Below are 13,243 nucleotides of genomic sequence, written 5' to 3' on the forward strand. Positions count from 1 at the left end.
TGCATGCTGGGCATGGAGCCTGCTTAAAATTCTCTCTCCCTCTCCCTCTGCCCTTCCCTCCCATCTGTCTCTCTCTCCTCTAAAAAAAGAAAAAAGTATGTTGACTTTGTCTCCTTAAAAAAAATGAAGAAACAATCCATCAAGCATTTAGAAATAAGAGGTAGAATTTTCAGCTTGAAAACTTCCAGTTTAATATTTAAAAGGAAAAACATTCAGGGCAATATGTAAAGGCTTTTTCTTACCTTGAATCTTTCAGAAAGAATACTTGATTTTGCTTCCGTTTGTTCTGTTGTTGCTAGCATCCTCTTTATCATCTTAATTTGTTGACTACTTACTCTGTATCATGCACTGTGCTAACAGTTTGTGGACCTTCTCTTTATTTCTCATAACAGCCCTGTAGTTGGTACTGCAATCCCCGTTTTATATATGTGGAAATGAGGCTTAGAGAGGTTACATGATTTGTTTAAGGTAGTCTGGCTAGTAAGGAATGGTGCTGAGGTGTGACCACAGTTCTCTGTTCTTAGAGCAAGGGCTATCCAAAAGACTTCTCTAAATTGTTGATTTTTAAAAATTTAAACTCAATTAATTATTAGTTTCATAGGGGGAATTCAGTGATTCATCAGTCTTATATAATACCCAGTGCTCATTACATTATGTGCCCTCCTTAATGTCCATCACCCAATTCATCCCCCAGCCCCTATCCCCTCCAGCATCCCTCAGTTTGTTTCCTATGATTAAGAGTCTCTTATGGTTTGTCTCCCTCTCTGATTTTGTCTTGTTTTATTTTTCCCTCCCTACCCCAATGATCCTCTGTTTTGTTTCTTAAATTCCACATACTAGTGAGATCATATGATAATTGTCTTTTTCTGATTGACTTATTTCGCTTAGCATAATACCCTCTAGTTCCATCCACCTCATTGCAAATGGCAAGATTTCATTTTTTTGATGGCTGAGTAGTATTCCTATATCTATCTATATCTATATCTATATCTATATCTATATCTATATCTATATCTATATCTATATCTATATCTATATTTACCACATCATCTTTATCCATTCATCTGTAGATGGACATCTGAACTCTTTCCATAGTTTGGCTATTGTGGACATTGCTGCTATAAACATTGGGGTGCAGGCGCCTCTTTGGATCACTATGTTTGTATCTTTGGAGTAAATACCTAGTAGTGCAATTGCTGGTTCGTAGGGTAGCTCTATTTTCAACTTCTTGAGGAGCTTCCGTACTTTTTTCCATAGTGGCTACCCCACCTTGCATTCCCACCAAAAGTGTAAGAAGGTTCCCCTTTCTCCACATCCTTGCCAACATCTTTCGTTTCCTGACTTGCTAATTTTAGCCATTCTGACCAGTGTGAGGTGGTATCTCATTGTGGTTTTGATTTGTATTTCCCTGATGCTGGGTGAATTTGAACATTTTTTCATGTGTCTGTTGGCCATTTTTATGTCTTCTTTGGAGAAATGTCTGTTCATGTCTTCGGCCCATTTCTTGACTGGGTTGTTTGTTCTTTGGGTGTTGAGTTTGATAAGTTCTTTATAGATTTTGGATACTAGCCCTTTATCTGATAAAATATTTGCACATATCTTCTCCCATTCTGTTGGTTGTCCTTTGGATTTGTCGACTGTTTCCTTTGCTGTGGAAAAGCTTTTTATCTTGATGAAGTCCCAGTAGTTCATTTTTGCCTTTGTTTCCCTTGCCTTTGAAGACGTGTCTAGCAAGAAATTGCTGTGGCCGAGGTCACAGAGGTTGCTGCCTGTGTTTTCCTCTAGGATTTTGATCACATTTAGGTCTTTCATCCATTTGGAGTCTATTTTTGTGTATGGTTTAAGAAAATGGTCCAGTTTCATTCTGCATGGTGCTGTCTAATTTTCCCAACACCATTTGTTGAAGAGACTGTCTTTTTTCCATTGGATATTCCTTCCTGCTTTGTCAAAGATTAGTTGACCATAGAGTTGAGGGTCCATTTCTGGGTTCTCTATTTCATTCCGTTGATCTATGTGTGCCAGCACCATACTGTCTTGATGATTACAGCTTTGCAATAGAGCTTGATGTCCGGAATTGTGATGCCAGCTTTAGTTTTCTTTTTCAACATTCTTTTGGATATTCAGGGTCTTTTCTGGTTCCATACAAATTTTAGGATTATTTGTTCCATTTCTGTGAAAAAAGTTCATGGTATTTTGATAAGGAATGTGTAGATTGCTCTAGGTAGCATAGACATTTTAACAATATCTCTTTTTTCAATCCATGAGCATGGAAGGTTTTTCCATTTCTTTGTGTCTTCCTCAATTTCTTTCATGTGTGTTCTATAGTTTCCTGAGTACAGATCCTTTGCCTCTTTGGTTAGGTTTATTCCTAAGCATCTTACGGGTGTTGGTGCAATTATAAATGGGATTGACTCCTTAATTTCTCCTTCTTTCTCAGTGTATGGAATCACTGTGTATGAAATCAGCTGTGCATTGATTTTATATCCTGTCACTTTGCTGAATTCCTTTATGAGTTCTAGCAATTTTGGGGTAGAGTCTTTGGGTTTTCTACATAGAGTATCAGGTCATCTGCAACGAGTGAGAGTTTGACTTCTTTGCCGACTCAGATGCCTTTTATTTCTTTTTGTTGTTTGATTGCTGGGGCTAGGACTTCTAGTATTATGTTGAACAGCAGTGTGATAGTGGACATCCCTGCCGTGTTCCTGATCTTAGGGGAAAAGCTGTCAGTTTTTCCCCATGGATAATGATATTCGATGGGGGCTTTTCATATGTGGCTTTTATGATATTGAGGTATGTTCCCTCTATCCCTACACTGTGAAGAGTTTTAATCAAGAAAGGATGCTGTACTTTGTCAAATATTTCTTCTGCATCTATTGAGAGGATCATATGGTTCTTGTCCTTTCTTTTATTTATGTAGTGTATCACATTGATTAGTGGATGTTGAACCAACCTTGCAGCCCGGGAATAAATCCCACTTGGTTGTGGTGAATAATCCATTTAATGTACTGTTGGATCCTATTGGCTAATATTTTGGTGAGAATTTTTGCATCCATGTTCATCAGGGGTATTAGTCTGTAATTCTTCTTTTTGGTGGGGCCTTTGTCTGGTTTTGGGTAAGTTGTTGATTTTTAACCTTAATGTTACATGGAGAAGCCCACAAATAGATTGAGTTTGAAGATGCTAGTCACTGAAGAAAAGGCGGGCAGGACAGCTGTGGGGTTTGTAATCCCAATGATTATCAATGTTTTTCCCCTTACTACTGGAAAGGTCTTTGACTACTAGGAGGAACATCTAACACAGTCACACATTTTGATATGGAGGTGGAAACTCCCAGATTAAATATTCTCTGAGGTTTTTTACTTCCAAAGTTGATTATCTTAAGTTGGTTATAATTTTGATGTAGTCTCAGTGAATCTAGGATTTAAGGTATTAACAATATGACAAGAAAATGTAGACTCTGGTTATATTCGTCTCTGAAAGTTTATGACTTTTAATTTAGATTTCGTGTGTATAACTTCTTTGATTTGAAAAGATTACTTGCTCTGTCTGAAGCATAAACTGCCATTCCCACAAGGGAAAGTGAGATGTAAAATTTCCAAGTAATAACATGACTTACTAATTTTTCTGAAATAGCATTATTCGAATGAGATTTTCTTCATTTTCATATAAATTTTTCATTTTGAAGTTAGTGCATTATTTTTCTTCTCAAAAGTTGTTTTAGGAAACTCAGGAACTAAAGTGTTTTTTTCTTTTTAATAAGTTTTTAAATTGAAGTACAAAGAACTATGGTTGTTATAGTCCTGTAGAACAGTTTCCCAATTTAAGAAAATTTTTCTTTATTATATGTATTATTCGTATTCATAAATGAACTGTAAAGAAAAAATTTTATTTTGTGAAAATTTTATTCTGCTTTATTCTATTTCACACAATGAATACTATGTTAGCATTATTTCATTATGCATATAATAAAGCACTGTTCAACTTTATTCCTAGTGTTTAAGTTGCCTAGCTTGATGCTGCAGAAAAGGTTTCTTGCTAGACTTACCTAGAATATGTTTTTACTGAAAGAAATGTAGACATTGTTCAGATAATGTACATTGCCTAGGAACCATCTTATTTAAAAATGCTTTTAAAAACCTTCAATATTTTAAACTTTGAAGTATAGAAATAATATTTTCTAGCCCTTCTTCTGGGCATACAAACATGGGTAAGACATGATTTCTGCAACTGAAAAGCTTACAGTTGAGTGAAAGAGATATATGTAGGCAGGTACATATACCAAGGTTTTAAGAGTTAACTGAAGTTAACCTAAATAGCTAAGGGAGCACAGATGGGAGAATGATTCAATGTAACCCTGTAGAGGAGAGGAAAGGTAAAAGAAAACTCTGTTGTTTCCTTTATAAAATCAAACAAGGTCTTCTAGGTGTTGACTGATGATTCTAATATTTGACTGTTTGAAATTAGACATGCTTCCTTCTGGGATTTTTTTCCCTACATAGATCTTTTGTTTACAACTCATTACCTTTTGGCTCTACCAATTGGAGTTAGAAAAGCTGGTTGATGGGTGATCCTCTAAGGGGAAGATGAATCCAAGCGTCAAGATTTGAGTCTATGGGGATTCTTTTGTCCTCGGGCTTGGAGCACCAGGATGTAATTTCCTAATTTCTACAAGGAAACTGAAGGTGTTTGTTTGTTTGTATGTTTGTTTGTTTTTTTAAGGCTTCACACAGAAATCGCCATCCAAGCTGTTCTTTGAGAGATAAGTAGAATTTTACAAGTAGGGGAAAGGTATTCTGGGCAGAGGAACAGTTGGATGATGAAAGACCCAAAGGGAGAGTAAGAAACTGAGGCTGACTCAAGAGTATTTTAGTCTGCAGAACAGGGTGAATGGTGATACTGGAGTGAAATATGATCTCTCTTCTGGGCATGTTAATTTGGGAAGTTTTTGGGAATTTTAATAATTGATATTTTTCATCTTTCCACTGAAAATTATTAATCACCCTATGTGCCTATGTGTGAAGAACACAGACATAAGAAACAACATATTCTCAAAATGTTTACAGACTCTTGGAAAGAGAGACAAGGCAATAATTACAATGCACATTTGAATATGCTGTGATAGAAATGATCACGGGTTGGTGATGGGGAACTTGAGAGTTTTGATCACCTAATGGACACTGAAGCTGGGAATGGGGAGAAGGAGAGATGAGGGTTAGGAAAGAATCCCTGTGAAATTGCTTCATGAGACGCAAATGTTGTTTTGCTGTATGAGTTAACAAGATGGCAGAAGGTGGAAAGAGGGGACAACATTTCAGGCAGATATATTTGTTCATGTGATGCCTTGGAAGTGTCAGTGAATAACTTACTTATGGTTTAATTTAACCGGTAGGAACTATGTAAGTGGGGATTGATAGGGTCCTGCAGATCATGTGTGTCTTGATTTTGATCTTGAAGCCAGTCATTGGTAGTATTAGGAAGTCAGTGAAGGATTTCAGGTAAAGGAATGACTTGATCAGATGAGATGACAAGCAACCACTTAGAGCTATGAGCTGAATCTCAGAGAAGTAGTTGGTGTTGGGAGTATAACAATGGGTTACCATAATGGATAAAAAGTGCTTCTTGCTTAGTTGTGGAGACACACAGGTAAGCAAAAATTACATTACTATGTGCACGTGCTGTAGTGTGAAGTGCTGAGGATTGAGGATAGAGGAGGAAGTGATTTTGAAACTATGCATTTAGAAGTCATTAGTATGTGGGTGACATTCTCAACTGAGAATGTTGATGAGATTTTTCAGGGAAAGAATTTAAAAACAGGAGTGAATGAACTAAAAGTGGAGTTCTGGAAAAATGCAACCTTCATAGGTTAATGGTTGAAGAAGAATTGTCTAAAGCTATGATTTTAGCACTGTGGATTGCAACTTACTAGTAGGTTGCAAAATCCAGACAGTAGATGTGAACTTAATATGGTTGGTTATAGACAGAAGTTTCAAAACAGATTAGAAGAGAATAGAAAATATCAGGGTACATGTAGTAAAGGTAATTATTGTCTTGTGAAATTTTGTTCAGAATTGTGTGTTCGTGCATGTGTGTAAAATGCATTTCTCATTATGAGCGGTGGTCACAAACTTGAAAAACACCAATAAAAGAGGCTAAGGAAGATCAGTGAGAAATTGCTAAATCACTTTTGTTCTTCACTAATCTGATGGCAAGGAAAAGAAACAAACCCAGTCAAAGTAGAATGAGAAGGAGATTTTCTCTGTATGGTTCAGATGGTCTCTCCCAGGCCACCTTTATTACATCAGTTGTGTAGGAGGAAAAATAGAAATAAATAAGGGAAAAGGACTCACAAGATACTAAACTTAAAGACAGAGAAAGATGGAGATATGAATGAGAGGGAATGAACCCCTATGGAAGCTGAATTTTTAATCTAACCCTACTGTGTGATGGCAAAAGCTCCATTCCCTAGCACATGGCCCAACAAAGCCCCTTGGATTCATCCTATTATATCAGCTCTGTTCTTTATTATGGAGCCAGAGGAGGAACCTGAGAAAGGACACCAAATTACCTATCATTAAAATTGTGATACAGTATTACCAATAATTACTGAGAACTTGTCCATGGGTCAAGAACTGTTCTATGCACTTGAAGTGAATGATCTCACCAAGTAAGTTAATGATTGTAAAGCTCTTAGAACAGTGCATTGCACATGGTGAGCCCTCAGTATGCCTGGTTATCATTAATAGAACAGTGCACATGGTAAGCACTTGGTCAGTGTTGGCTAATATTGTGTATTATTACTAATTAACTAAGTTACTAATTATTACCACTTTCCTAGTAAGGAAATTGAAACATAATAAAATTAAATAACTTGCTCAAAATCATGTAGCTGGAAAGAAATGGAATCATTCCTTTCTGAGTTGGAGGTGAAAGTGATTAGTGTAGATACATGGTGAGTTATACGACAGATTGGTGCTTGAAGTACGTTAATGGGAGAGGGAAGAGGAAAGATGGGCCATAAGTGAAAGACTTGATGAAGAAAACAAAAAACTCCTTGGCTTGGTGATTGGTTAGATATGAAGTAAAAAGATGACCAAGATTTTAAGCTGGTCGACCAGGAAAATGGTAACTAATATGTAAGAAAATAAGAAAGAAAACCTTTCTTGGTAAGAAATAATGGCAAATTCCATTCAGTCGTACTGAGTTTTACATGAGATAATCAAGTAAAATGAGTAGCCCGGAATTTAAAAATAAAGATAGCGGTACTTAGGCATCATCCCGTAAAGGAGTTGGTAGAAGCTGTGGGAGTGTTTGAGATCTTCAGGGATGTCCACTATATTCTGGCCACGAAAAAACCTGGGGAGTAAAAAATTAGATCATGATAATTGCCCCCACACAAAACTTCTACAGCTTTGCTGACATCAGCTTTGTGGAAATCTACAACTAATTTCAGAAATCTTTGAAAAAGAGATCCCTGCTGCTCCCGGGCTGGCTGTTGTGCGGCACCCACTGTTTATCTGGCTCCTGCTCCAGTGGCTGTGGCTGTTGTCTCCTCTCGCCGCCGCTGTCAGTGAGGGGGGAGAGGCTCAGCTGCAGTCTGGCCCCCTCCCCACTACCGCGGAGACTGCGGTTTCCCCTCATGGCATTCTCAGACACCCAGGAGAGGCACTGGCGAGAAAGCTCTCCTAGTTTTTCTTACTCTCTTCTTATTTTCTCTGTTCCCACCTCAGGTTTCAGACTTGTTCTCCACTGGCTTTTTCGGCACCCCTGTCCAAGTGACAGGTGTGTTGGCTTCATGGTTCCTCAATCAAATTTTTATGCCTAGATGGTTCCCGACCTTCAGATGAATTCTTACACAAAACGGGTCTCAGTTTTTGCCCCATCAGTCCTCAGGCAAATCTAGACTCGTCTGAATCCTAGGCTGAAGGTCACTTCCTAGGTAAAAACTGGGACCAGGACCCTCGCTCCCTGCTCTCTCTAGAAGAGAGGTCAGCGTGGGAAATGCCCACATCTTCCATTAATTGTCCCATCTCTTGTTTCTTCTGCTCCCTTCTCTTCTTCATATGGCTGTTTCCCTGGTTGATTGGAGATTATTTCTTCTTTTCCCCAAATGGAACAATGATGTGCACTACTGTGGAATTAGATCCTATCTGAATATTCCTTTGGGAGGTGTGATTCATTTCTTCCTCCTCTCTCTCTCTCTCTCTCTCTTTTTTTTTTTAAATAATCCTTCTTAAAGCTTTTCATACCTCTTTACTGGAGCTTAGTAAAGATCTGAATATCTAGCACATTTTCCTTTCAAATAAGTATTGGTAATGTATTTCTTCTCCCGGTTCACCTGTGAAGAATACCGATGAGTCTTTTTGAAAACTCATCATTGGCAGTTACTTTAGAACAGCAATTTATTGAAAGCTACTATATTAGAAATGTTTTATTGCACTGCACTAGAGCTATGAAGTGCAAGGAACCATGAAGATTGAAAAATACAAATGATAGATGTGTCTCTTTCTCCTTACTTTTTAGCCTTCTTTGAATCCTGGGGGGAGCCAATCATCTGATGTGGTGCTTTTGAACCACTGGAAAGTGAGGAATTTTGAAGTACAACGTGGTGACATTGTGTCATTGGTGTAAGTAAATCAGAAACATATTATATTTATATATAAAATTATTTATAATTGATTTAACTGGTAATTTGTTAATATCATCACCAGTTATTAATAGGTACATTTTAAATGTAATTATTTTTAAGAATAAATTTTGAAATGTAACAGTGCTATAAAAAAGTTTTTCTTTTATATCTAAAATATATCAGTTGGTTGACATCCTGGAATTTGGTAAAATGTCTTTAATGAAATGTTGATTAGAAATTATATTGATGATGTAAAGTACATGTATTTGGTATCAGTTTGGATTATTTTGAAATTTTGCGTCTTGGAAGCAACCTTAATGTTACTTTCATTTTTATTAGTTTGTGTAGGTTCACAATATTTCTACAAGATGATAATTGCAACTGAAATTCAGTGACATTTCCATGTATGTCTCAGTGTTTGAACTGAAATAAGGCAGTTTGGAAGATTAGCAGCCTGGAGGCTTTTGTTTGGGACCAAAAGGTGGCACTGTTTCTCTGTTAATGTATTATGACTGGTCAGGGACAAGAATTTCATTCCAGTCTTAATGTAGAAAAAGAATGTCAAAGTGTGTATAACTGACGCAATGATATAATACATAGTCCCAGCACGTGCTTGAACGGTTTAGATTTGAGATTTGTTTGTTTTAAAAGTAAATTCACACTGAGAAGACTGTTACAGAACTTGCCTGATTTCTTCTGGTTTCAGCTACTTATAAAAATGTTTTCCTGGGCTTGCCTGTTATGGCAGTTAGTGCATCGGGGTAGCAATTAATATAGCAGTTATTGTCATTTGTTTTAACGATGGTGAAATCCTAGTGTTTGGTGAAGACTTCCAGTTTATATTTCTGGTTCTTTAATTGGAATGATTTTTTTTTGTTGTTGTTGGATGAGAATATAATCGTTTGACAAAATATGACCTACTTGTTCATACTTACCTTTGGCTAGCGCTTTGTGGAAATAGATGTTTCATAAATGTGTCTCCTTCAAGCCTGTTTTACCAGGATTCATTTGAAAACATATTAGCTAAATCTGGTTAGTAACTAATAAAATAAATACATTTGACTGGAGTTTTGCATGGCAGACATCCAAAGATGGGGATTAAATGCTTCTCATATTCTTGAGTGCTTCCTTTAATATTAACCTACTCTTTTATTTTGTCATTCAGAGTACTTTTTTTGCAACCTCCTTAACAACCTTTTCCATGCTGGGTTAGCCTGTTGTGTGCTCATTATTCTTTTGCCTTTGGTTTGACAAGGTTACATTCTCACTTAGTCGGTGATGGAGAGGATACCCACCCAAGTGAAAGAGGTCACACTATAAGCAGACAATTGTGCAGTATTTTTTTTTTCTCCAAGAGAAACATGCTGACTATCTCTAAGCAAGTAAATTTGAATAGGTAATTGGAAAAAAAAAAGGCTCCTTGAAATTCAGGGTTGCATGGGTCCATAAAGTATGCTAGCACATCATAGACTATGTGAAAAAGAGAACACGATTCTCCTATGTAAATATTAAACTAATTGATATTTATTATATAAATTAATTTAAAAATAGTATATGTGAATTGGGGTTGATATAATAAATTATAGCTCCTTGGGTTGAGCTGCATTTTTAATGAGTTAATTATGTGCTGTATCTCATGTGCAAATAACGCAAATTTTCTTTCATAATGCTTGTTGCTAGAAGGAGCCGTTTACATAAAAGAATGCTTAGTGATTGGTATTATATTATTTAACAACAAATAATCATTAAGCAATGATTGTTTTTTTTTTTTGAGGAATAAACAAAAAGTCTTTTGCTTAATTCTTTTTTAGCATGATGTAATACTGTATAAAAGACATGTAAATATCTTTTTAGTTTTATGAGCAAAAATGCTTTCTAAATGTCTTTATTATTTTTATACATTTTGTAGACTGCTTCATTTGAGAAGATTGTTGGTTTGATTAATGTTCATGAATATATATTTAATTCATGTGAACACTGAATATTTGTTTTTCTTACAAAATGTATTAGTCTGGTTTTAACTTAGATGATAATTATCATTATTATATCAGAGCATTCTATCTGTTTAAGAAATGTGTGACTCAAGAAATGCATGACTAAATATGAGTTTAAGGCTAAATAGAAAATGTAGTTTGTCATTTTGTTTACAAGTTGATATGACACATTTCATTGATACATAAAATCTTTGGAAATAAGGTAGTAAGATCATTTATATTTTAAAAAATCCTGAGACAGCATTTTATATATTCAGTATATAGTGTGGAAATACAGCATTTTTATTATAATATTATATATGCAGTTTGCAAATTCATAAAGTAGTAGGGCTTATGCAACTTTGTAAATAGAGCACTAATGAAAACAATAACAATTCAATAAAACTGCTAGCGCAGTTTAAACGACATGAAATTTTTTATAAATAAGCACTGCAGTAAATGTAGAATTTATTTAACATGAAACAGCTGAAGGTAACTTGATGGAAGGCGAGGTAAGGAAGGGTTGAGCTCTTCTCTGTATACAAGGGCAGAGGGACATTTTCATCAGAAGTTACAAATAGTGAGAAGATTGCAAGCTTTGTACAAAATGTACTGATACCAGAGGTGTGTCCTCTGCTCATTGTTCAGTGTTACCTTTATTTATTTATTTGTTTGTTTGTTTATATATTTAAAGCAAAAGATCAGGGTTAACCTTGCAATAAGTACTTATAAGAGAAGGATTGAATATATAATACTGATTCCTTCCTGGCTTATTGCCGTTAGTGTACTTAGCTTTCAGTTGCTATTATTAATGAGGCAACGCATTAATGATCTGGGAAAAAATTCCATATGAACTAATGCAGCTTCTGCTTTATACTGAAACCCTTTCTCCATAGTCCCTGTGAGCTGACTCACGTTACAGAAACACATGCTGTAGCAGAACAGACTTACTTTTCTGTTGCAGTGGGTTTTGTACAGAGCTTATTGACCAAGGCTGTTCCCGAAAGCATGGAAGGTTTGAGGGGGTACATATTAGAATATGCTTGTTTGTCTCTCTTCCTTATCTTTTCCTGTCACTTTCTTTCTGTGAAAAGTTGGTCTCAGTTGAGCTAATGTTTAAGCATGTTATTCAGTAATGTTAAATCAAAAGATGTAGTTATTTAATAACATTACTCGTCACATAAAACATTATTTGCTGTCATCAAGTCCTTGGTATTACTGAGTGTATATAGGTGACATCATACTCTCTTAGTGGATTTGCGAACTAATAGTGGTGATTAAGGTGGATTTTCCATACCTTGAAATTGACTTTTCATTAACTTGTGTGGTGGCCTTACTGCAATAGGCTTAACATAAGTGGCATATTTACAGTGATATATCAATTAACAAATCCATGGGGACAGAGGTTCCTTCGTAATAAAGTTTCAAATAATCATACTTAAAAGTGTTTTAGCTTTTTATTTTGAAATGATATTAGACCTCAAGAAAGGTCATAAAAATAGTATAGAGAGTTCCCATATAACCTCCAATGTTTTGTTTTCAGCTTTATTGATGTATAATTGACAAATGAATTGTAATATTTAAAGTGTACAAAGGAATGATATATATATAGGATTCACCCCATTGAGTTAATTAACACATTTGTCACCTTACATATTTACCTTTTGTGTGTGAGAACATTTAAGTTCTACTCTCTTAGCAAATTTCAATGAAAGAATATGGTGTTATCAGCTGTAGTCGCCATGTTATCCATTAGATCAGCAGACTATTCATTTTATCCCCCCCTAAATTAACATTGTACATTACCATGGTACAATTACTGAGATGAGGGAGTTGGCACTGATACAGTACTATTAGCTAACTTACGGACCTTATGCGAGTTTCACCAGTTTTCCCACTCATGTCCTTCTTCTACACCAAGATCCTACAGAGGATCCCATATTTCATTTTGATTTTTTAATCTCTCTCTAGTCTCCTCCAATCTGTGATAGTTCTTCATTTGTTCTTTGTCTTTTTTGATCTTGATACTTTCGAAGGGTTCTGCCAGTTATTTTGTAGAAAAATCCTTACCTTTAGAAATTTTGAGGTCCGTGTATGTTCCAGTGGAGAAGCATTGCTGTTGATGGCAGCTGTGGGGAAGTCATAGCAGCGGTAAACTAGAGGCGGATGAGACAGGGCCAGAGAAGTAAATGCTCTCGCACAAGTCATTTTGGTTTCTTATGACCACGTACTTGGGTCATGACTAAGAGACTCCATGCTTCCAGAAGTCCACACAGTCTCATTTACTGCTGCTAGGAAGCAAGGGGGGAGAGCTGGGCAGGTGGGGAAAGGCTAACGTTTATAGTACAGATAGAGAAGGAACTAAGGCTGGGTCACAGATGATACTATATTGAGCCCATGTTCAGTTCTAGAGTAGAAGGTGAGGGTGGGGAAATTCTCATTTAATGAGTATCCCTGTATATCAGGCGTTGTGCTGTTCACTTTTTCACTTTTTACTTAATTCTCATAACAATATCTGGAGATGGTTATTTTTAACACAGTGAACATGAGATTTAGCAAGTAAATAGCAAGTGAAGAGCAGAGCCAGAGTGCGAATCCAGGTCCACTTGACTCTGAACCTGTCCTGTCTGACCTAGCAGGCAAA

At 36.2% G+C, this 13,243-nt stretch overlaps 1 protein-coding gene across 3 annotated transcripts in view; it reads left to right on the forward strand.

Moving 5' to 3' along the window:
• Nucleotides 1-13,243, forward strand: part of IMMP2L (inner mitochondrial membrane peptidase subunit 2) — an 825,524-nt gene that overhangs the window by 58,846 nt on the left and 753,435 nt on the right. For all 3 annotated transcript variants that reach the window (XM_087860894.1, XM_087860895.1, XM_045792831.2), the window contains exon 4: nt 8,521-8,624. In XM_087860894.1, the coding sequence (XP_087717020.1) occupies nt 8,521-8,624 (104 nt within the window). The remainder of the gene's footprint in view (nt 1-8,520; nt 8,625-13,243) is intronic.

The sequence above is a fragment of the Ursus americanus genome, chromosome 3 (genome assembly GCF_024610735.1).
Source record: "Ursus americanus isolate L20-20 chromosome 3, mUrsAme1.1.p, whole genome shotgun sequence".
NCBI classification, from domain to species: domain Eukaryota; kingdom Metazoa; phylum Chordata; class Mammalia; order Carnivora; family Ursidae; genus Ursus; species Ursus americanus.